The 25,906-nt window shown below is 34.7% G+C and overlaps 1 protein-coding gene across 4 annotated transcripts in view; it reads left to right on the top strand.

The window, feature by feature from the left end:
- LOC108733254 (serine/threonine-protein kinase minibrain) overlaps window positions 1–25,906 on the top strand; it is a 187,365-nt gene that overhangs the window by 111,747 nt on the left and 49,712 nt on the right. The window contains exon 1 of one of the 4 annotated variants that reach the window (XM_018464346.2): window positions 20,279–20,296. The exons of the other annotated variants lie outside the window; for them this stretch is intronic. Coding sequence (XP_018319848.1) covers window position 20,296 — 1 coding nt within the window. The 5' untranslated portion in view covers window positions 20,279–20,295. Of the gene's footprint in view, window positions 1–20,278; window positions 20,297–25,906 lie in introns of those variants that run through there. 4 annotated transcript variants of the gene reach the window in all.

Genomic DNA, 25,906 nt, shown 5'->3' on the forward strand with positions numbered 1-25,906 from the left:
TTCAAAGTTAATAAATATGCCAATTTTTATACATTTATAGGCATGTAAATATGTATATAGTCATTCTTAAGCAATATTCAAAGGTAAAACATTATTTAAATATCTGTATTAATAGGTTAGGTTAGGTTATCGGGTTTTGTTCAAGTGACCACCCTCTTTCGATCCCCCACCTCCACCCACTTGAAAATAATTATTTTATTGAATTTTATTTGAATTATTGTATGAAAATTATCAAAATAATAAACTTTCAACCACCATAACTTTTTATGGGGGTGAGACCGCCGCAAAATTCTTATGTGGTTTTACTCAGGTAGCCACTCTCTTTCGATCCCCCTACCCCATTCGGGGGTGGGGGGCCATCATCTAACCCCCATAACTTTTTATGGGGGCGCGACCGCTACGAACTTTTTATGGTACAGTGGTGGAGAAGACCTCCTCTTTCGACCCCACCCCCCCTCGGAGGGCATCATCTATACCTTTACCAATTAGTTAAGGATATGGTAAGGTTTTTATTGAAGAAAGTGGTAAAAAAGGAAGGGGGAATAGAAAAATACAATGGCCGTCAACCATGTGTAACGTCTAACCTCGAAAAGGTATAATTTAAAAGAGTTACATGACAATTCGTCGTACTGTAAGAGTAAGGTTGGCAGAACGAACGGTTGACAGCTGCGGGTCTTCTTTTTGTATCTCCCATTTTCTCTCTCTCTCTTTCTCTCTGTCTTTCTTCAGACGCTATTAAAGCTCAAACTGTAGTTGGCACCGAATAATCATAGTTAATTGAATAAATTGAACAGCGCACGCTTCTCGCTACTTCCTGTTATTATTCATTTCCGTCACATTAATGAAATTAGTCTCACATACTAAGACCTGCTATAAGATGTACACCTCACATTTTTTTCTTTCACTTCTTAAAGTATGGCCGGAAAGGTTCTATGATTAAATAAAAAATATGATCTCTTACATTACAAGATTTCATTCATTTTCATATATTTTGTATGGTTAATATGTTACCTAAGTATCTATTATATTAAAAAATATTGCACAGTTAACAGAATTTGTAAATAATACGTATGAATGTACGTAGGAAATCTATAAGTAAACCTGATTGCTATTTACAAAACAACTTCAGACTGCATTTTCCTTGACTTTAAACTTGTCGTAAAGGTAATACGGCTGAAAACAATTTATTTTTCAAATTCCAACATAAACTGAATAAATTATAGCGCCAGTATTATTATAAGTTGTTTTGCACACGAGTTTCCATAAATAAGATTATGTACACATATAGTTTTTTTTGAAAACGCTCCTGCTGTGGAAGGGGAGTTGTTTACAAGGATTTACAATGTGACTGCTCATCTATTTGGACATAAAAATTGAATCATTGAATACCGAGAACCTCTAATCATTGTTCCGTACTGATGGCACCCCCAGATGCAATTAGTCCTACATACGCACAATGATGATGATGATACAAAATCATTGAATTACCTGACCAGTATTAAAAAGTCCGATACTTAAAGGACAGAATTGTGCCTTAGGCCTAATAGTTTCGGTGTTCAGGATGTTGTCGTTTAATTGGAGTTTCAAATTAGAAGTTGCCAATCTTTTGACTTGACATCATATATAACTATGGACCCATGATTCATCACCAGTTATGATCCTCTGGAGCAAAGTTAACAGAGCCCAACGGCTTCTTAACAATGTTAATGCGATGCTGTTTTTGGTCGAAATTGAACAATTTTGGTACGAATTTCGCTGTGACCGTTCTCATGCCCAAATCATTGGTAAAAATCGAACGGCCCAATCGATATGTTTATAGGTCTTATCGGTAGAAGTGAGAGACACCAACGTAACTCCAGGAAAAAAACGAAAATCGAATAGCGTAAATTCAAAATTTGTAATACCTTTTGAACAGACTTCGTAGATAGTATAGTGGTACTGGCTGTGGTTGAATCATTAGGCTGAGTCATTAGGTTAGTATTGAGAAACTCCATGTTTAAAGTTGAGTGCTATGCATTATAGATCATTAAGATAAGTGTAGTAATCATGATCATGATTGCATACTTTGTAGGATATTTTGTATAGTAGATACGGACTCTAAGTGAGTGATTCCGACTCGCACTAGTCCAGTTTTTCATTTCATTATTAATATGAAAACGAATTGTACTAGTTATCAAACTAAATAAACCACTATTTCTGTTTGTGCGTATCAGTTTCAGGAAATTGAAGGGTTTTTGAAGTTTCAGCGACTGTTTAAATAAATTAGGAAATTGAATATATTGATTTTGATATGTTTGATAAGCTTTCGATAGACTTGAATAGCGGGCATATTTGATTAAATTCAGTAAAAATGAAGCTTCCACTTTTCAAAGCAAAGTTTGTCAACTGCTTTTGTTAGTAAATGGTTTACTGTAAACACCAATGGAATAATTAGTTAATTAGATCAATGTTGATTTTTATTTTTAAAATGTGAGCTTTCAGTGATTCACAATTCGTTTTAATATTCTATCGTACTCCAAGTATGATTATAGTCTAATAAAATTCATAGAGGAGATATACTAACATGTAATATCAATTCTGACAACTTATTTTTCTTTTTTGTTTACATCAGAAAATATACCATGAAGATTTCTTAGTAAAAATGGTGAATGATGAGTCCACAGTATTGCCTGTTAAAAGTTCCTTTTTAAATTGAAAGTCCAATTTTAGCCCCGCTGGAGGATCTTTTTTCTCTGTTGTCATTAAAAAGATTTAACTGTTGATTGGTATAAAATTTTCTGTTACTTTACCGTATGTGAAGTTTCGGTAGGACTACTGTAACTTGCTTTTCAAATAATGTTAATGATGAACTGGCTCATGGATTCGATCCACGAGTGATCCTGTAAGGGTTCTTTTTTCATTCGGTCGCACCGAACCCTAAAAAAGACTGAAAAGTAAAAAATTAATGAATCATTTTACTTCAGATTTATAGACTGCTGATTTTTCTTTTTCTTTTGAATGAATAAAAAACAATAATGTTTGACTTTCACTTTTGGAAATTTTGTTTGTCTTGAATGTATAGAGAGTGGGCCGTAAAACAATAAAAAAGACGCTTTTTCTCCATCTTAACGTCTGCCCACTTAGTCATTGCCGCCTACAAGCAAGCAGTGAAACTGCCGCCCCTCTGACTTGCGGTAACAACCACCACCACTACCTCGCCTTACAAGGCCCTAGTAATAGAATTGTCGCATGAGCGCACATCTTGAAGAAGTACTAGAAGCTCCATTGCACTTTTCCCGATACATTTACACACATACACACGCGGGTACATTTACAGATGCATCTATATCGCAACATCGCCATCGTCCTCTTCAGCACGATATTTTCGCCTTTTATCCCGTGTAGGGACTTTTGATTTGTATTCGCTCCGTGGTGGATGGAGCCCCTTAGCAGATGGTGATCGAAGAAAACTCGCTATTCATGATGTCCACCGCAGACGTTCGATTTTATTAATAGGAATCTTGAGAAAGAACCTTATCAGACTCGTTTTCATTTAACGGTCATCGTAATCTTACCCAATCGATAACAGCAAACGAAAACTTAATTGTTTAAGAAATTGGACATGTCATAATTTTGTACGTGTAGGACATAAATCGGAAGAAATTAATTTGTAGATACCTGATGGTTAATGTTTACGCTTAAGCTGCAATTGGCATCTATACTACTTATATATTTATGAAATTTTCTATCCTTTTTGAGTTTGATCTTGAAATTGTATTATCGTACATACTTTCGTCATAATCGGAAGAAATTTTACATACTTGACGTTCCTTATGCAACATAAACGGATACTAAGAAGGGATTTTTTAAAATCCAACCCCTAAAGAGATGAAAAAATGGTTCAAAGTTTGTATGGATCAAAACACAACCTAAACCCCTGAGTTTGAAGATTTCAGACTTTACACATATGTAGGATCTTTATTGTAAAATGAACTTTCAAAATACCACCCCTTATGTTATAAAATGGGTGTTTGCAATAAGGGGCAAGCTTTGCGGGATGTTAACTTAATGCAGTAGGGAATGTCATGGTGAGCAAAACAGTATAATTAAGAGATAAAAACAATTTCTAAAAAGTCCTAAGTCGGTCCTGGGCGTGAATTGGTAGCACAGGTATTAATACAATGAATTGCGATAACAACTAAGCAACTAACTTGGTGAAGGACGTATACAGTGTCGCTTGTGGAACGAACAATAACGTAAATATCAACAGCTTGCTACTACACTACTACACACCATAATGTTTTTACGACCGTTACGATAAAAATTAATTAAATAAACAATTTTGTTCATCGCTGATAATATGCAGCATCCATCAAAATGATTGCCGGTTTCTTTTAATCTCTGTACCGCATTTAAGACGGTTTGTCGCTGAGGAAGTCTTCGTTACATTAACATTGTACTTGCATTACCCGTGAATTAGTTCATGTTAAAAAGTTGTTCTGTACTAAACGCTATTGTAACAACTACCTATGTGCTTTTCTGCACTAACCCCGTCTTATGACAGATACACTGACCTAATTTTAATCAGATCGACTGACTACAATATTAAAAGAATAAAGAACTACTATTAGGTTGTAACATAAACATCATCAGTCACACTTAATCTAATTTAACAAATAACAAATAATGCGTGAGTACAAAATTACAGAAGAAATACACAACACGGATGCTACTAAGCAACAGCTGATTGAATGCAGCGTTATATTGTAGCATTTCTCTCCAGGGTCGGAATTACATTTGCCTGCACTCTCGACTACGTTTTTCTCGAAAACGTTGAACTTTCGGACTTGCAAACGTTTACCTAATTTTCTCGTTTTATTATCACCTCCTGCAAGATTGGTACTTATTTTAAAAACACCTTGTATTATCTAATTCTACGCCGACGAATGTCACAAAAGCTATTATACAGTGACTATTTAAAATGCGATTGTAATTAATCCCCAATAAAATTTTAAATATTTCAAGTTTCACTTTCCGTTTTTAATTATTAAGTTCTGTATTTTAAATCCCTGGTAAACTTTAAAATGACGTTCGATTATTCTTCACCTACTAATCCAAAAATTCTCAAAAAAAATACAAACACTTACATTTGATAAGGGCTTCAAATTAAAATTGTGTCGGTCACCTTGCTTTGATGGTGTGGAAGCCTAAATTATTACGAAATCCGCAATTACGTTAAGAAGAAATTAAATTAACCGAAAACCCAAATGTAACTTCGAAAAACAGATGTTCCTTGTCTTCATACCCTATAATTGATTTTCTAATTTTTTGTCTTTTTGTTTGTAATTAACTTAGTAGTTTCTATAATTACGTCTTAACTTCCTTCGTTAGACGATGTTTAGGGAAGAAGTGCCTGTGACAAACAAACAAGCAACGACGAAACACAATTATGTATTGAAAAGAAATTACGGAAGCGGATAGTTTTGGCTGTAAATTTTTTTGTAGTGTTACCTAAAGTGTGTTTCTTCACAGACAAAACTAAATTTCTATTAGTATTCATGCAAAAATTGCACTCTTTAATTAATGTGAAAATTCATTTAATTTCTATTCACTACAAATTACCTCAAATTTATTGTAATAATCTTCATTTTCACATGATTGTCTTTTAGTCATTTCAATTTTTTTGAAATGTATTACAATTAAAATTGTTCAATCAACCCATTGCAATTTGATCAACTCAGTCATATATCAGTAATAATTATCAATTTTGATCGATCTTGTATTTTTTATTACATATTTGTTTGCATTGAAAACGACGAACAAGGTACTCAACTAAATTGTAAATTTGACGCTAATATTGAGGTGCATCTTTCTCCGTATTGATGGACTTCAGCACCGATTTTCAGTTAAGGTAAAATTGCTTTTCAATAAGCACATACAGAATAGAATAGAATCTACTAACTGTTAGTTGAGGGTTAAAAACGTTTTAGGGGGAGAGTGTAAAAAATTGGTATAACAAAAGTCATCGCTATTTTAAAATAAATTTAAAATACACTTGCTACAAGTATGATCTTGTTAGGTCGCAAATTCATTATTGTTTCTGAATATGTAACGATGGGTATATAATCTTGCTGCATAATTTTGCGATTATCCGGTAACATGCTGACTAGCAAATGTTAACTTTTCATTAATGTATGTTTGCCAAACTGGGTGCGTTTGTTTCTCTTTTTTTATGATTGAAAAGCACTTTCACACTTTACAGTACAGTAGTGCATTTGCAACTAATTATTTTAACTTCAGAAAATGTAGGACACCAAGAAGACCGATTTCATTAAATTGGTTGTTGTAACTGCAGAAACAAGTGGCCTAAGCAGTAGCTTTTGGCTGCAATATGGCCAATTTTTTAAGAGATACGTATAACGAGAAATTCGAGAGGGCGTTTTCAAGTTCCCGGAATGGGGGGTAAGACGTGGAAATAAAAGTAGGAATTAATTTTTCCTTTTTAATATGTTCACAGGCTACCCTTACACATTTTTTCGATCTTTCAATTAACCTACGTATACCTTTGAAAAAAAATGTTTTGTCCAAAACTTCGTCGCTTGAAAATTTCTTCTCACGAAGACTTCTTCAACTCACGGCCAGACCGGCCGATCAAGGTGACCACTCCGGAAATAATTCAAAAAATCGAATGATTAATACTGGAAGATGCCCAACTTAAGAAGAAATAGCTCGCAAAAATAGCGGGAGTATCAGATACAACCAATTTTAACATTTTTCACGATCATCTTGGTATAACTAAAGTGGCAAGATGAGTGCCGAGAATGCTCACTCCACCTCAAAAACAACAGCGTGTGGAGTATTCTCGCGCGTTTTTTGAACCGCTGTAGTGAAGATAAAGATGGAGTATGACTGGAATTGTTACCAGGAACGAAAGTTGGGTTTATCACTATGAACCTGAGACCAAAAAGGACTCTATGTATTGGCATAAAAAAGGCACACCACCACCCAAGAAGTTTAAGGTGTCACAGTCGGCTGCGAAAATCATGGCGACAGTCTTCTGGGACTCAGAAGGGACCCTGTTGATCGATTAAAAAGATAAAGATGCCTCCATAACCGGAGAATACAATGCTTTATTCCTAGAGCAATTAAAGGAAGCAGTCTGACAAAAAAAGGAAGAAGAAAATTGACTAGAAATGTCCTCCTTCTGTACAACAACGCGCCTGTTCACAAGAGCCGTGTTGCGATGGCTGCCCTGCAGAAGGTGGGCTTCGGAATTTTGGCTCAGCCACTCTACAGTCCTTACCTAACTCCCAGCGATTATTACCTATTCCCAAACCTGAAAAAAAGTTTTTGTGGGAAAAAAGCGAGGAGGAAGGTATACATAAGTTAATTGAAAGATCGGAAGAATATATAAGGGTAGTAGGTGAATATATTCAAAAGGCAAAATAAATGCGTACTTTTATTTCCATTTCTTACCCCCCATTCCGCGAACTTAAAAACGCCCCCTCGTACATATGGCCATTTCAACTTAAAAAAGAAGAAGTTGTTTTGATGTTACACATACACAGTTCAATTTTATTTATATATAATGTAGTAGATATTCAATCATTCGAAATGATAGAAATCACGCATTTCTATTAGTAATTGTAAGTTTCTATTCATACACACAGACCTTTAACACTACTTAATTGTGAGAAGACGAGGTGAAGTGTTGATATGTGTAATTGTGGTTATTGCTAAAGCAGTTCCACGGCTCATTAATGATGTTATTAAAGTATGGTGTAAGCAGATTTTTATTCGGTTTTTATGGACCAATTTTCATTGATATTGAGGCACATCACGCAATTTCTCCGGCGCTGTAAACGTTGAGTGAAGAACAGTCACTGCCATCCATAAAATTTATTGATGAGAGTTGAATGTGTAGGTATATAATACCGCATCGCTTGTGTTATATAGTAAAGAGTACATGCGTTATAAAATCGGGTGCTATTTATTTTCAGTATTTTTCACTTGCAATCTTGATGATGCCAAATTACGCGATTATTACTCTTAATACCTGCAACAAGTGAATTGCACTGTAACTTAAGGTGGTTAATATAGAATTTGCACCTGAATATAAAAAGTACTTACATGCTGCATGAACTTTACAGTTTTAGTATTACTAATTAAAATTTAATAAAGAGCAATGAAAATCTCCTCATTTGATATACATATACGTTTCTTAGAAAATGTCAAATGTATTTTGAATGCGTTGGTTGATTTGAAATAGCGAATTATACCTTCTATAACAAATACATAAATCGTAACAACTACTTTTCATATATTTGAGTGTAACTCCCGAATGTTTAATTATCAACAAGTACAAATGTATTTGTACATATAAAACATATTTTATCGAATTAAAAATAGACATTTTTTCTGACAACAGTTGAAAACAGAGTAGGTAAAAGGTTTTCCTTTATTCTTTCATTCCTCTAATTTACACTATAATAATGAAGTGCTTTGGGGCTATAATCGATCGACATACTTTGATGTAACTCTTGGAAGAATTATTGCAGTCGTATGACCTGGTCTAGTTCAAACAGACGCTGACCTGTTATGCAGATTTTGGTAAAGGTCGAGCTCAATCCTCGCGATGTAGGCAAAACAGCAGTTTTAAAAGTTTTTTTCTGATTCTAATACTTATAACGATAACTAGCCAACACCATAGCATACAAGTATTTTTTAAATAAACTTAGTTATATATGTATAGAGAAACTATTGGTACTCCATGGATTTTTTCGTCATACAACTTGTTGAACCCGTCCAAGTTTAGACGGACATTATCTACGGTGTATAGCAGTCCCTCATACCGAATATTGACATTTAAACACGCACAACACTTCATATCTCTAATTTGCAACTCTATTGTGCCGGATAGTAACCACTACGGTAAATGGTTCATGACTTCATTCTGGCGGACTTTCTGTTCAATACCACCGTCCTCAATGTCCCCAACCACATTCAGTCTTGTTCAAAAAATGGTTTTAACACTAAACCAATGAAATTTTAATTGTTAGTTCACGGATTTTCAACGAAAGGGTTGAATTGAAACCGTTAAAACGAGCCGATAATGTGTATAAATACTAAAAGTCTGCAAGGTGACAAAATCATACAAAAAAATAATTGGTAATCAAAACCTGATATACCAACAAGCGACAGAAATTGTAACATACTAAAGTATTATTGGTCTCGAGAAAAAGTAAGCACAAACAAATAATTTAGTATAGTAATCAATAAAAATACAAATTAGGACAAATGACCTTTCCCAATACAATCCTAATTACCAATTTCCATTAGGTAGGTTTTTTGTTAAACTTGTTAAATTATTGTTGTTCATGTTTGTTTTTTTTGGTACAATTACGCGGCATCAAAGAAGTGTGGAACCAGCGGGCTATCGGATCCAAACTGGGTACCCGGCACATCCCTACTTCAAATGATTGGTGAACTCAAATCAATAATTCCGATTATAGGACAGCATTCTGAATATCGATAATCGGTCGTTCAGTTAGTCTTCGTCATCATTGTAGGGTCATCAGTCCTAAAACCGATTAAACACGCACCTCCACTCTTTCCTATTCTGTGCTAATCTTCGTATATCCCTAAAACTAGAACATTTCACATCCATAACAATTTGTGAACAGTAATTTAATTTACCTCTGCTCCATTTAATTCCTGTTTCTGCTTCTAATATGTCTCTATTCTACCTATAAAAATGTCCAGTTTTATTTTATAATTTAGGCATTAAATATTTCATTTCATTTGTAAGTTTTCTGCATTTTTATAGAAAAATATAGGTTTTGAAACAGAGGAGATGAAGTTATGGAATCTCCTCTTTTTCTTTACAGTCGAAACGTGTTTATGCTACAAAGCGCGTCGCCTATACTAAATAATAAACTGCAAGCACTCGAAATAATTCAAGTGTAGTCGTACTTTCGAAATGTACAGTAAATTGTTGAACAGGCTTTTTTTTTGGATCGAAATGTTTTGTGGATATTTGTAAAAGTTGGCAGCTGATCAAATAACCGACCTTTTCGTTGCAATTTTTATTACGGCGCGAGACCGGGGTCCGTTAATCCGAAATCGTAGACAGTTAGTCACGTGTAATATGACAAGTACGGTAGTTCCCAGATGAGCTAGGACGACCGTGAATGGAAAACAACGATCATAACAGGGAAATAAAGAACCTCCTTCTGGTCGCAGTGCAGCGGATCCCGACGAACGCAGAGCCAACTTTTGCACACTTAACTATCAACGTTCCTGCGTCATTTATATCATCAGCGTGGGTTGAATCATCGTCATGTTTAATGTAGCGACCATTGTTCTTTCACCGTCTTGGCTCTCGGCGGAAATTTTAATCGGTACTCTCGTTATAAACGACAGAAAAACGTTGCCAAAACAATTTGTTAATGCATTTAGAGCTATGCACGTGATTTCATACTAGTGTGACCTACCACCTGAAGCATTCACCGAATATAAACATGAGCATTCATTTTTATGGAAATATTAAAAGAAAGTATAGATGTTTCGCCGAGTAGAGACGGAAAAGTCATAATCGTTTTTCCAACAAGGTTGGTACAAAGATGATTTTCTCGGCCAATACGATACGACTCGATTATAAAAAATACTACGTGTAATTTACAACACGCCACTGATGTGAAACTTCTTCAAACACACAAACATACCGGGATAAGGGTTAAGGAATTGATTTAATGGTATTATTTGTACACTATGAATTTAAATTTTACGCTATACATGCCGGAGTTGCCTGTAACGAACGTTGCATTGAAGCGCGCTTACGTCTCAAGCGATCCCCACTACGAACTCGACTGCGTGACCGAGTAGAGGGGGGACATCCGTTGCATGATTTCGTTACATAGCAACTCGCATGAAATGAACTTGCACTACCGTGCGTAAAGAAGTTTCACTTCAAAAAATCGTCGGTAATTTTAATGTTTTTTTTTTCCTACGATTTAAATATGATCTATAGAGCTTAGGAGAAATGGCTATGATAATGATGATCAGAGGAATTGAAAATTTATTAATTGTTAACCAGGATAACTAGGTACCCGGCAGTAGCTGTGCCAGGTACTCGGCAAAACCGCTACAATTAATGGTTCCTGTCTTCGTTCTGGTGGCCTTTCCATTAAATATAAACCTCACCAACGTCCCAAACCACACTAAGTCCCGTTCAAGGAGTTGTTGGAACACTAAACAAATTGCAATTTAATTCTTGATTGGCGGATTTTAAACGAGAGGCCGGATCCTTAAGAAAGAACGGATCCGCCGGGTACCGGACCAAACCGGGTATCCAGCCTATCATCTCTAGTCAAAACAATACGAAACAATGAAAATAGCTCCATTACTAACGTGTCTGCCTATGCTAGGAACCATAGGTTAGGAACATTATCACCTGCATAGTGATAAATAATTTGATACATCATTGTGTTATGTATTTTATGAATTCTGAAATTTGGAAGGTTTTCCACAATTTCTGTAATTCCTCTCACAATGTAATAGACCTCTCCCAAACTATACTTTCTGTTTACTGTCTGTAGCGACGTGACCTTCAGTTTGACCGGCGCAAAATAGAAAAGAACAGCACTAGGCCAGAAAAGGAAGGAGACAACTCTCGGCCAAACTCTTAACCGGTGAGGAGCGTATAATCCGTACAGTACTGCACGGAAAAATTGACCATTTTATCCACTACAATTGCATTGCTCAAATGTGCTGTTATTGGTACCATTTACTACTGAAAATATCAACGAGATGTTTATTTATATTTGAAGACATATTAAAGGCTTTAACGCTTGTTTTCGACTCGCACTATTATTCATGATGGAACAAAATTTTTGGCAGGTACTGTCGAGAGTATAATAATAATGATACCTACGATTTTGCCAGCGCGCATCCAAGACATTGGAAGGGGAACATCGCTAGAGAAAGTAAATGAAGTATAATAGACTGTGTACATATTGCATTTTTAGAGCATTATAGCAATAAATGTACTACCAATTCAGAATAGCATTTATTCCCCTGGTTATCATCTAAACTCTATAGCAAAGAGTAGATAGATTTCTTATCAGGTTTGGGAAACTGCCTGAGTGTTTTATTTAATTTGTTGAACTATGTTTTACACTGTGATAATAATTGTGTCATATTTTATCTTATAGCAACCACTGTTCCTTGATAGTAATTAAATTACAATTTATTGTTTGTTGAGTTTCACAAAATTGTGCGTATCACGGTTCTGTTGTCACTTAGTCAGTATTAAGAATGAAAAACGTGTAGGCCTGTTTATTCCCGGAAAGTTTATCCGATAACATCGGCTTCCAGGAAGACGAAAGAAAGTAGCGATAGTTGTTAGATGGGAAGGGGGATATCCGAGCGTTGAAAAATGATGATCTTGTAATATATTGTCGACGTAGCGGTGGAGAAAGTCGCTCTTCGATGAGAATCGTACGTTATTAAAGACCGCTATCTGTCAAACTTGGACAAAGAAGAATGTTTGTGTGTGTGTATTCCAAACGGGCGAAAGCAAGAATAAGTTCGGTGCCCCTTTCCCAAAAAAAAAAAGAAAATCGAATAAATTGATATCAAATAAAACAAACATCGACTTACTTTCGTTCTCCATTATACAGAGTGATTAGCCATTAAACATTACTGATTTAAAAAATGTATTGTCTCTGTAAAAGATGTAAATTTTTTGGAAACGACGAAAGTTCTATAGAAATTTTCGCACCGTATTACAATTTACAATTGGTTTACAAGTTCGAGCTTATCAGAATTCGCACAGTGTTTTTGTTTTGGTTACCAGTTTTGAGCTAAAAACTGATACCAGTCGAAATATGTTGAAGCTTTTGACCGTCAGGATGTTTTGGAATTGTTCAAGAAATTATTAGATACAGACAACAACGTAACAAAAAGCTGCTTAGATTTTCTATACAATTAATACTTGAATCATACATTCATATAAAGACAGAGAACTATTGAAAATTTTGAATAAGATTTTTACGGCATGACGGTCATGAGTTCTTTTGTTCGACATTAATAAATATTAATTATTGACTGAAAATTCAGAAAACTCTTACTTGCAATATGCCTTTTATTTCTACATCCAATGTTGTTATAAACTGAGCTTAAAAAAATTAAAAAACTATTATCATTTGGTTTTATATATGGATGGAAAATTGGGGATTTCGAATTAGAAAAAATCATGATAGGATTTCAGTCACTGTTGCCCGAAAAATTGTAAAAGTCTCTACAATGTGCAACTCTCTAAATTAATGTTTTTTTTTTGTTGCAACTCAAAGCTTTAGTATTATGGATTAAAATAGGGAAAAACTTTGCTTTGCATTTCTGCAAAACTATTTCGTCTCTGTACGGTTGAATAACCCGAGGAATTTCTACAAAAAGTTTCATTTCATCTCTAAATTAGTAAAAATTCTAGCATCTGTCTGTAATTTGATATTATTCAGTATTGCACACCAACAAGTTACCACCTTTTAATTATGTACATAATTGTTATTATTCAAAAAAATATTTTTATTTTTCAACGTTCTTCACCAGGGAAAATTTTATAATNGGAAAATTTTATAATTATATAAATAAATAATTTATAAAAGATATACATATTGATTATTATTATTATTATTCCTAAGGAATATAAAAAGAGTATCAAACATTGCTATTTACTATTAGTTATAAATAGGTTTTGCGCTGTTGATAACTTTATGATCACAAACAAAACAAGGAATTAATTTTTTGTCTGAAGTGGGTACGTTACCAAGACTAACAGAAAACCGAAACTTGTTCTTGAGTAAAATTTCTATACGGATTTTCTCAAGTATTTCGAGATGCATGTTGATAAACGTTAGAGTCCAGTATATTATTAACTTACTGGACTTTAGGTTTTCAATTTTACGTCGAATTTAAATTATTAAAAGCATGATTTGTAGATTTTTGTGTACTATCCATATCATTGATAGGTGACAAAAAGATTCAACGGAGCCAGAACTCATCGTAAACCGTAGAGAGAGTGGAAAGCTCAGAATTAAGACACCAGATATCATTGTAAAATGTAAAATACTTTTAAAATGTTTAAGGCTGTGTTGTCCGTATCATTAAATATAACCCCCCTATTATTTTTTTATAAATTTTGGTAGTAATAATTAAAAAATAATACCAATTTTTATGGTACATTTTCACTAAAAGCATATTAACAATTTGGAAAAAATCTTGCTCGCTAGAACAGCATGGTAATTTTTACAAGATTTTTCTCTCCGTCTGGAAAAACGTACTCATAATTAAATAATTTTTGTATGCATTTACATATGTACGGTTAATGATCATATATATATATATATACGTTTACAAGGAAGTTGTTCTTGTCCTCAGCTTCCGGATGGCGATTCAATGGATTCCTGGAATGTCGGTAAAAAATCGGTTGTATTGCAACCGACGACCTTGTCTTGAAACTAATTGCCTACTTCCAATAATTGGCGTCGTGACGTGTACTTAGCTCTTTCGTCACGACCCTCGACAGTAATAGAATGTACGATAATTTGCTACATGGGTACAAAGTCAGAGAAATTCCTGCCTTAAGGAAATGCAATAGAAACGTTTTTCAACAAAAGAATAAAATGGTAGCGAAATAGAACATGGAATATTACACGCAAGTATTGGATTTTTGTGATTCACGTAAATTTTCAAAGCATATTATTTCTAAATTTATTATGCTTAAAAATGGTTGTATTTTCTTAAAAAGTGGAGTTACCTTAATGTTCTTTTTTTAAATATAACTTCGTGCACCTCTGAAAAATTGGAGTGTCTATCTTGCAGAATTACCAAAAGATCTTTTTTGTCGCCCGTTCTTATAATTTACAACCCTTAAAGCAGCTAACGAGCATTAAAGCTTCTAGCCAAATACCTCAAAATCATATTGAAAGGGCAGTGTTTATCACTTTTTTAAGTTTTACTATGCATACTTTTTTTTAAATGAAGACAAAACGCTTCTTCTTCATGTACCCTTTCCATTGCAAACGGTGTATACTAATTATATGAATATTAACATAGCAATTCTGATCTTGTTCGCGACATCTGAGTAGTGTTGGGCAAAAATATATCTATATNTCCTGTTAGTTAAGTGGGAAATAGAAAATGCCAGCTGTAAATATTAATAGTAAGGTTCATATTTTACCAGGATTTATTTTTAAGGATATTCTATCGTTTTTTCAATTTTTTTCAAAAAAAAAAACAAAATAGTCAATTCTTTTCAAACACCTTAATGTTGATTGGTATATCGGTAATTATGAAAATTTTTTAAATATTTGTGAAATTAAATATTTTCTAAACAGTTATACACTTATGGTATACCGATATATTTAGAAACAACATCCACCATGAATTAAAAATGATGTACCTATATATATCGATAGTTGCCGATATGTTGAAGTAGATATCGATAATTATTGATATTTTTTCGTTATCGATAACCGATAACTAAAAACAGCTATCGGCTAAGACTACTTCTGATCGGTTAAAAATGTGAAGTTATGGATTCAACTTCTTCTAATGTCAGGATCTGTTCTGGTATCTTCCCTACCTTAACCCCTGGTAATATGTATTTCTCGTGTTTCATTGTATGACTTATAGGTATTTGAATTTTTGTCGTTTATAATCGTGAATGCAATCTCTATTCCTTTTTGGGTTTTGGCGTATCACTTCTATGTTGTTAACGTGGTCGATCCAAATTATTCGGAGAATACGTCATTACACCGATATATCTCAAGTACTCAAATGCCTCCTGGTATTTTCATTAGAGTTTTTAACAATGTCCAAGCCTCCGTACCATACAACAAAATAAAGAGTTTTATTAAGAATGGGATAAGTGCTTGTTTATGAACATACTTCTTCTGATGTTGTTGCATAAAATTGTAATAGGGTTCTCAAATGTAGATCGGATATCTGTGGATTGATCTCGCGTTGACTGTCGTGCTAAAGTAAGCATGAACCTCGAGAATTTTGGACTCTAACTTAATAGTAGTTGAAAATTTGATAATGATATACATATGGCAACCATTATTTCAGTTAACAATACGGAAACTTTGTAACTTGTCTTGATTTTTGTGACTGAAGTTGAATGGCATACGTAACCGTGCTCATATAAAGTAAATTTGAGTAGATCGTACACACGAAATGGATATGGTATAAATTATATACATAGTTAGCTTCCCCTAAATAACGTTAGAAGCAAGAGTAATGGGTAGTAGTTTTATGAAGACAGGCACACAGATCCGGCTTGCTCGGCGCTCTGTTGTGGTAAACGAATTAAATGGATACACGTCAGGGTGCATTCGTGTAATGGCACGTCGACAATGAACGGAACGGGATGGGACGGGACGCGACTAGACGGGACGCCTCTTAGTTCCTCTAAATCCCTGCAAAACCAGATGTTAAACTACACTCCCACTAATGTCGTTGTTTCTATTTGCACGACCAGATTGTTGCATTCTGCCGGCTTAACACTCTACAGTTAACAGGACCACCACACCGTAGTTGGTTGTTGCCGCTTACGTTCGAGACAAAGGTAATTTATGCCGTGCCGTCCGCGTCTCACGCGGTTTGCGAGAAAGTGAAAATTGAAAAGGTAGTGTTACCTATTTACCTTTATATCGTAGTTCCTCCAGGAATATGAAATAGGTACACGTTGGGTTTCGATTTATGCAAATTATGTACGTGTAAACTAAATGGTACTTATCGTCCTTGTAATGCAATTATTTCTCATATAATTGAAACATAATTTCAAGGATGAAGATGTCATTTTGCCCATTAAAATATACAGGCCTGACGCTCGAAGCTGGCGGAAGTTTTAAAATGACGTGGATGCGCCGAGGCAAACCTAGGCAGTTTTAGGTATAACAATTACATCCCTCTTTTTTCAGTATCCCTATCAGGAGCGTTGCCAGTGTCTAGTATTTTGGTTTCACTGTCACCGCTACCTTTTAATCTATACATCGAAGGCGCCATGAACATTTTTAAAGACAGTACAATTGTAAGGATAGTTATACAGGCAAAAGATTAGTATGCTTAGATTTGCAGATGATGTAGAAGTATTAGCGTCTAGCAAGAAGGAGTTGGAGATAACTGTAAATAAAATTGAAACGGTATTGACAAAACAGTACCTACTGCATGAAAATAAATAAAAGTAAAACAAAAGTACTGGTATGCAAGGGAAGAAGAAGTAAGGAAAGAGCGATTATAATGATACGAGACGAAAAATTAGAAGAAGTGACTGATTTTAGGTATCTAGGAAGTCAGATAAGTCAAGATAGAAGGAGTAGTAGGGATATAAAGAAGAGGATAGCGCAGGGTCGTGTCGCCTTCAATAAAAAGAAGTCACTTCTATCCTCGCGAACGGTTAATTTAGAAATTAGAAAAAGGTTGTTAAAGGTGTATGTTTGGAGCACGGCGCTGTATGGACGAAATATGGACGGTAAAAGCTGCAGAAAAGAAAAGGTTTTGGAGCGTTCGAAATGTGGTGTTATAGACGAATGATGAGGATAACGTGGATAGAGAAGGTTAGAAATGAAGAGATATTAGAAAGAATAGGAGAACAGAAGACTCTATGGAAGTCAATAAAAAATAGGCGAGATAGGTTATAGAGGCAGAAACTTGAGTTAGAAGGGGTAGAGGTAAGCCTAGATCAGATTACTGTTTCGCAAATAGTTAAGGATGTGGGTTGTTCTAGTTTTAGGGAAATGTGAATATTAGCTTTGGATAGGAACGGGTGGAGGTGCAGGTTCAACCAGTCTTAGGATTGACGATTTTATGATTATGAGAACGTAGTAGAAGCACATGGAACTACTTCTGTTTCTTACGATTATAAAAAGCGTCATCAGTTTTATAGTACGTATAAATCGATCGTCAATCCTAAGACTAGTTGGACATGTACCTCTACTCTTTTCTATCCTCAGCTAATCTTAGCATTTCCCTAAAATTAGAGCATCCCACAGCCTTAACTATTTGTAATGAGTAATTTAATCTACGACTAACTCTACTCATTATTAACTCCTGTTTCTGCTTCTCATTTCTTTTTAACTGGACCCTTATTTCATAATGACTTGCATAGTGTTCTCCGTTCTCCTATTCTTTCCAATACCTCGGCATTTCTGAGTATCTACCATATCCTCATCATTCGCCTGTAACACTTCATTTCGAATACTTCTAAGCTTTTCTTTTCGCTGCGCCCACCGTTCACGTTTCGCACAACTGTTATGAGTGTCTACATTTTCTGGGATTCTTGAAGACTGGAGAGGTGGCTCCTAACACATTTAAGTCACATAAATTAATGAAAAGGAAGTCGAAGATACACATCCGCATATCTAACTACACTTCGTTTATTAAAAGAGTTTTCGTGGTGCTACTACCTGAACGGGATTGAATCCGTTAGCTATGCTTTCTACAGAAAGTAGTCTGTACATAAAGTTTTCAGATTTGATTGACTTTCTTGCATTACAGAAGTCTCGAAGAAAAGTTCTTAATTAAATCGAGTTCAAGTAAATTCCTTCTGCAACAATTACAATCCTTTACAACTAATATTTTATATGATATGGATGTGAAGAAATGCTGACGGTGCTGACAGCCAAATTTAATTAGCCTGAGCTGACACCGAATGCCACTAATGCATATTTCATATGAAAATCCTATGAGATCCTTTGAAAGGCGCATCCTAGTTTACATTTTGTATTTTTTTATAAGTTGTTGTTTACAAAAGTGTAATATAAAACCTCCAGCTGTCGCGCGAAATAACATTCTTATTATCTCCAATTATTTTGTTTAAAATGGATTAGTGCATTATATACCCATTTAGCGCTACATAATGCGGTGTTTAAAGAAACCTTAGCACTAGATCGAACGTATCAAACCAACTGGTGTATACATGGTAGTAAACACCCTTGTACAAACGAGTATCATGTTACACGAACCTTCTGTGTAAAAACTGTTTCCCACCTTGCTCTTTTTTTTACAGTGGTAGGTACTTGTTACTGATCGGTTGTATGAAGTTTGAAAATTTGAAGGTAATGCTTCTAAACATATATTTTTATATTATTATAAGAATCAACACTAAAATAAGGACAAAAACATTTCATTTATAATTACCAATTGTGACTGTGTTGGATTTGCATTAGTGTTAAGTATTGTTTTTTATAAAAAAAATCGGCAAAACGGACTCGCGCATCTGTAGGTATTTAATAGTTCATTCATGATAATCAATTATCGAAAAATTTTCCCGGTTTTTCCGAGTACGTTTCTTGTTTCCCCCAAAATCAACCCCCAATACGTATAATTACAATATTACAATTAAAAAGTCATTTTTTATGATGTAACTACAGTAAATTTAAAACTTAAGGTTTTCTAAATTTTCCCTTTACTTTTGTGTATGTCAAAGTCAAACGGTCGCATCCTTTAATTGACTTCGAAGTTTTATTTTTTGACAGCTCCAAGGAATTGCAGACTCGAGTATTTGATATTTATTTCAAAAAAACTACCTCCACTTGTTCCTTAAAAAAGGGTCATGGCAGACAGCCGGACAAAAAGTCATCGTATTAAGAGTTCCTTTTTTCCCTTTGAGGTACGAAAATCCCTAAAAAAAGATTCTTTTGATTACAAGAGTCTAAGGCAGCGTTTCATAGTCTTATACATGTTCTATTCGTGACAAGAACTGACCATAAGCGTTGTGACGGTTCAAATACAGTAAAAATATATTTAAGATAGGAGTCCTAAAAAATGCAAAAAATGTAAACTATTTTGTCATGTTCTAGCTGCTCAGGTTTATAAACGCTTATTTCTACCGAAAGAATGTTAAATATGCATGACGTTTGTTCATTTTTTTTTGCAGCAAGTGTCCGTGTCATTTGTTGAAATAAAAATGATAAATGTTGCTGTTACAAATTGGTACCGTGAACCATATTATCATGCAATTGCTGATATTTGTACGTTACATGTAGTAATCGGTATGTGTTAGGTATAACATGTTGAGCATTAGAATGTAAGTACATATGTTCGTGTACCGTTAGTGTTTCTGTGAAAATACTGAAGGCGCCGCAATTATGAACATGATCGGGGCCGAAGCCTATCGAGTCAGGTCATAGGTCAAACAGCTGTCACATTTTCGATTTGTGCACAAAATACGCAATTAACAATAATGGTCATTTTAATAGTATATGCTAACAACAATAACTATGTTGTTCAACGCATTTTTGACGTTTTATTAAAAGTGAGTAATTACTCTTCCTTTTTTAAAGTTTAACTGTTGATGGTTGCGCAGTCAGGAAACAAGTAAGACTATAGCTAACTGTTGTATGTATTGATTGGGCCTTTAGAAACTTTAACAGAATTTAAACTTTGAATGGTTTCAATAATTAAAGAACTCAAAATACAACCGAACTTCAACAAATATATTTAATAAAATTACTCAATAATTGTGTCGACATATAGTGTACAACTATGCTGTATTTTTTTTAATTTTATCACCTTATTTGCTTATTTTAACGGTTTCAACTCGACCACGTCGTTAAACCAACCAAGAATTAAAATTTCATTGGTTTAGTGTGTTTGGTGTCGATGTGTTTCGTTATTTGTATATTTTTATCATGGTTTTAGTTTGTTATTATTTTCGTATATTATGATTTCTGTTGCAAATATTTAACATCAAATTGTGCTTACAAACAGCTTTGGGGCCTCTTTATTACACCCTTCAGGTAGGTATAAAACGTTGGGAAAGTCCAATTCGCCAACTACGTCAAGTCGAGCTTTCTCTGGGTACCTGAAGGGTGCATAGCAACAACCAAAGCTTGAGCAAGGGGTCCGTTTTATTTTAGGGACGTTACCTATTTTTGTACAGACTAAGTCCTGGACAACAAAGTTCAGTCACCGAGCGCATGGCCTAGAGCTTTAGACCTTTAGACCTTTAGAACATTACTTAGCATTCGAGAGGACGCCGGTTCGATTCCTGGTCCGTCTGCCTTTGTCCAAGTTCTGTGGTTTCCTTGGATTACTTAGGCAAATGCTGGAGCAGTAACATTCCACAGATAATTTTTCATTCTTTTCTGTCTTCATTTCGTCCGTCTCATCTTTTTCACCCGAACCACCACCCACCCATTGCCACGATTCCTGAAAGGAGGCTGAAGAAGGTCTTCCGTCCTACCTTCCGACTTAGTCCTGAGGGACTGCCCGCCCACCAGCATTAGTGGTGGGAATGAAACACCCCAAAGTTTTTAAAGTTTTAAATTCGGTCAGAGTATTCCAATTCCGGAAACGTGAACCACTAAAACCGTAGTGGTTTCGCCGGGTACTCAGTTACCCGGTACTAGGCAAAATCACTATCCGGTGCATCCTTAGTTTTGAGTTCCTTAATTACTTAGAAACTTCTTCGAGTGATAGTCATAGGCCTGCATATTTATATTCACTATAAAGATCAGTAATGAATAAATGCATATTATTCTTTAGGTTCATACTATTTCACATAAGTACTACCTATTTAAAAATTAATAATGAATAAATGCATATTATTCTTTAGGTTCATACTATTTCACATAAGTACTACCTATTTAAAAATTAATAATAAATAAATGCATATTATTCTTTAGGTTCATACTATTTCACATAAGTACTACCTATTTAAAAATTAATAAGAGCAGTTCGCTTGTTTTTCATATTCGTTAAACAGTATTTTATATCGTAATAAAATTTTACTATCATGACAGGTTAATTTCTTTTCTTCATTAAAGAAATCAGTCTCGCGTTGATAATGCCTACTTATTCGCAGTGAAATGATCTAGGGGTAATTAGGCGGAGTCTCTGATTGTTTACCTACTTATAATAATTTCTTCTCTTTCGATATCAGGGCAATATACAGATAATCCATGTACATGCATTTATTCTTTCGACCATTCAGCAACGTGAGTGTGTATTAGTACATACATGTTATTCTACTTTTATCAAAAATTATCCATGCTAGTTAATTGGGCCCATAAGAGCCATACAATTGTTGTTGAGGTTCGTTTAAAACTATATTACACGTCACTATTTAAGCTTTTCAGGTATTCAATTCTGTGCAGGATTTTTTCACGTCGTAGTAGCAAAAATGTCCTTTGAACAACGTGTATCATTCCTCAAAATCTTCAAATTGCATTTACTGAACTTATATTGGTACAGTTGATATCGTCAGGAAGTTGGCACAGCTAATAATAATTCATCAATTCTGAACTTTCTTATGAGCTTTGTAGGGACAAGATGGGGTGCGCCAGTACAGTTCTATATTTTTAATAATAAAATCAATCAAATTAAACTTGGGAGTGCTAACATTAAGCCGCGGCTATCTTATCGTACAAAAAGAATTTTGATACCATGAATAAGAATAACAAATAAATAGTTCTTGAGTTCTTGATAATCTTTACGCAAAATGTAAACTAAGCGCCAGAGCTTGCAGTGGTTCTGACACTATTCCAGGTTGTATATCCTTTATCTCAAAAGCTATATTTTCACTCTAAAACTTTGACATGCTGTCCATTTTTCGATAGAGTATTCAGCAAACCATAGACTTATAAAACTCTTACGAAGCGCGACATTATCCCTGTCTGAGTATTTTGTCTCACCTGAAGTTTTTTCTTACCCTAAAACAACCGGGGTGCCGATCATTTTTCTAGAGAAATTGGAATATTTCAAGCCTAAAAATCAGTGTCTGTTACTAATCGGAAGTTTCTATAAACAGTTTTAGCGAAAATTACCCTCGTTTAAGTATATCAGGCCTACGAAACTCCTTTCCCAGTCTAGAATTTCGAGGTGCTGGCCATTTTGTATCGAAAACATAATATATTTGGCGAGTTACAAGCCTAAAAATCAGTCTCTTACGAATCGCGAGTTTCTATAACACAACTAGAACTATCCCCGTCTAAGTATTTCACTCCAGCTGAACACTTTCTACGTTAGAACTCGGAAGTGCTAATCATTTTTTACAAAAATTGGAATATTTGGTTAATTATAAGCCTAAAAATCAGTGTCTCTTACGAATCGCAAGTTTCTACAAGCAGTTTTAGGGAGAACTACCCTCGTCGGGCTATATCAGATCCACGAAACTCTGTTTCCAATCTAGAATTCCGATTTTTTTTCTATCGAAAACGGAATATTTGGCGATTTACAAGCCTAAAAATCGGTCTCTTACGAATCACGAGTTTCTATAATAGAACTAGAACTATCGCCGTCTATGTATTTCACACCACCTGAACTTTTTCTTCGTTGGAACTCCGAAGTGCCAATCATTTTTTACCGAAATTGGAATATTTGGTTAATTACAAGTCTAAAAATCAGTGTCTCTTATAAATCACGAGGTTCTACAGCACTTGAAGAACCCCCGTCTGACTATTTCACGCCCTCTAACTGTTGCCGCACTCTATCGGGGATAGGGTTGCCACCCGTACTTTATTATAAAGTATTGTACTCTATTTCGACTGTGCGTATGTTATACTTTACAAGACACATAAAGTAAGCAAAAATACTTTATTTAAGGCCTTAAGTAAACATCGTAATTTTGTAAGCGATTATTCGAAATTCAGAGTATTTTTACATCAATAATATTGCACAGAAAAATGGCAAACCATATTTACGGAACAACCTGATTTCCCAAATCTATTCAAAGTAGTGTCACTTTTTCTGTCCGTTGCGGCCACTTCAGCATTTACAGAAAGAGTATTCTCTGTTATAAACGTAAAGTGGCGGGACGACAGGAATAAAGCTTCATTAAAATTAATTAAGAATTAATTTTTAGTTTACTTAAATCTTTGTTTGTCATGTTTAGAGGCTATTAATGTATTTAAGAGCGACTAATCGTGGACTATACAACTATCTCTAGAGAGTACAGAAAATTCTAAATTTACGAATTACGGTTGTCAACTTCCTGGCGATATAGTTGAATCAAATTTTTTCATTGGACGTTCGGCGTAATTTTTAACGAAAAACCCATTTTGCAAATGGTATCTACCTTCTGCAGAACGTAAAATCTGTTTTCAATTACATTAGCGTTAATATGTAACGGTTAATTGCAGGCCTGGAAATGTATTTCACACCTTTGCTGTGTTGTGCATATCTTTACAATTAAAATATACACCTCCACCTGATAACTATTTGCGTGTCGGCTTATTTCTGTTTTCGCTTTTCAGCGTAACCTGTTTGTTTGCAAGCACAATTACTGCTGTTTTTGTCACTTTTATCAAACGCATACATTTGAATGAATTAAATTGCAAGCCATTCATTCCGAAAAATTAAACATCGGATGGCTTTTTCTTTTTTAGGGTAAAACGCATCGATTGTATTGCATCAAATTTTATAAAATTAGAGCCAAAGCTACGCATCATTAACAGCGGTATTATCCTATAATTATAAATAATTGAAATGTAAAATGGAAACAGGGTGGAAAAACATGTTTCAAAACAAAGGCAGAAGTGTTGCCATTTTTAAAACACCACGTGTGAAAGATTTTTTAGAGGGAAACGTATGTACTAGTTGTACTTTAAAAATTTTTTTTTGCCCTTTGATCGGTTCCAATTATTGTATTACACAATTAAGGGGAAGAAAAGGAACATAACATGGTTTATGTTTCAATGTTGGAGTCTTATCGCCCCGAATCTAACAAAATTCTAAACAGTAGGTATACAACAGAAGATCTACCATTCATTTTTCTTGATCTGTCCTAAATCGCCCTTCTATCCACACTTCACCACCTCATCACAGGGTTAATAGTTTTGGCTGTATCAGTGGCAAAGAGTAAAAATACTAAAACTAAATATATGACGCAGGATCTTGGACAACTAATGTTAATCTCACGCTTATCTAATTTTATAAATAAAATATNTATTTTATCAAAAAGGACTTCCTTTATTTCCCAATAAAAAAGTATCACCTTCTATACGTGTAGTAGTAGATATATATGTATATGTATGTATGTATAACAGATATTTTATTAACTGGCGCGCAGTTTACTATTTCCCATAAATTCCATTGGTTAATTGTCGGCCTCTATTAACAAGAAATAACTTGTTATTACGGCAGTACATCGCGATAAGAGCGCAAATGGGAATAATTGGGAATATAATTTTAAGTTATTGTAAAATTAGAAGTTAAATTGCGTGTGTACAGCCATTTCCATTATTTAAACGTTCGTTCAATTCATCAAATAGTTGATTACTTCACACCGACCGACATGGTGACTGGCGGCAGTTTGACACACTTGTTTCTTTTTTTTTCTCTATGCACATTGCACAATAGTTTTTTATGATCAAAAAATGTGAAACAAATACGTTCCCATAATAAGTAATTGGTGTGTTTGTTGGGGGAGAAAAATCTTTTTAAAATTGAATTCAAGATTTTTGTAACAATTAAAAAGCTAAAGGCCATGTTACACAGCGCGTGGAGCGTGGATTGGAATTTCACGTGCCCGCCGTGAAAAGAAGGCAACTAAACCGCTAGGACCCGGCTGTTCGCTCCAGGCTTCGCCGGACCTGTCAAGGCGACATAAAGAAAGAAAAAGAAAGGCGGTGGTGGATGTCATCATTAAATAAAAGCTGATTGAGATAGTTTTATGTACTAAATTTAGAGTAAAGTGCAAGACATAGGTATTTTCGTGCACGCCATCATATATGTTACCGTCTATATTTATTCTTTCCAATGTTTTTATGAAAGTTTAGGGACTTCTTCCTATAATTTCTTTAAATTATATTTTTTTGAGTTCGGAAATAACATACTGTTGGTACAAACGTTTTTGTGAATCACAGATAACAACAGACTCTCACAGGTGACGACAGGTCGGACGCAACATAACGACTCTTCCCGC

Source organism: Agrilus planipennis, unplaced genomic scaffold (assembly GCF_000699045.2).
Source record: "Agrilus planipennis isolate EAB-ADULT unplaced genomic scaffold, Apla_2.0 scaffold76, whole genome shotgun sequence".
NCBI lineage: Eukaryota > Metazoa > Arthropoda > Insecta > Coleoptera > Buprestidae > Agrilus > Agrilus planipennis.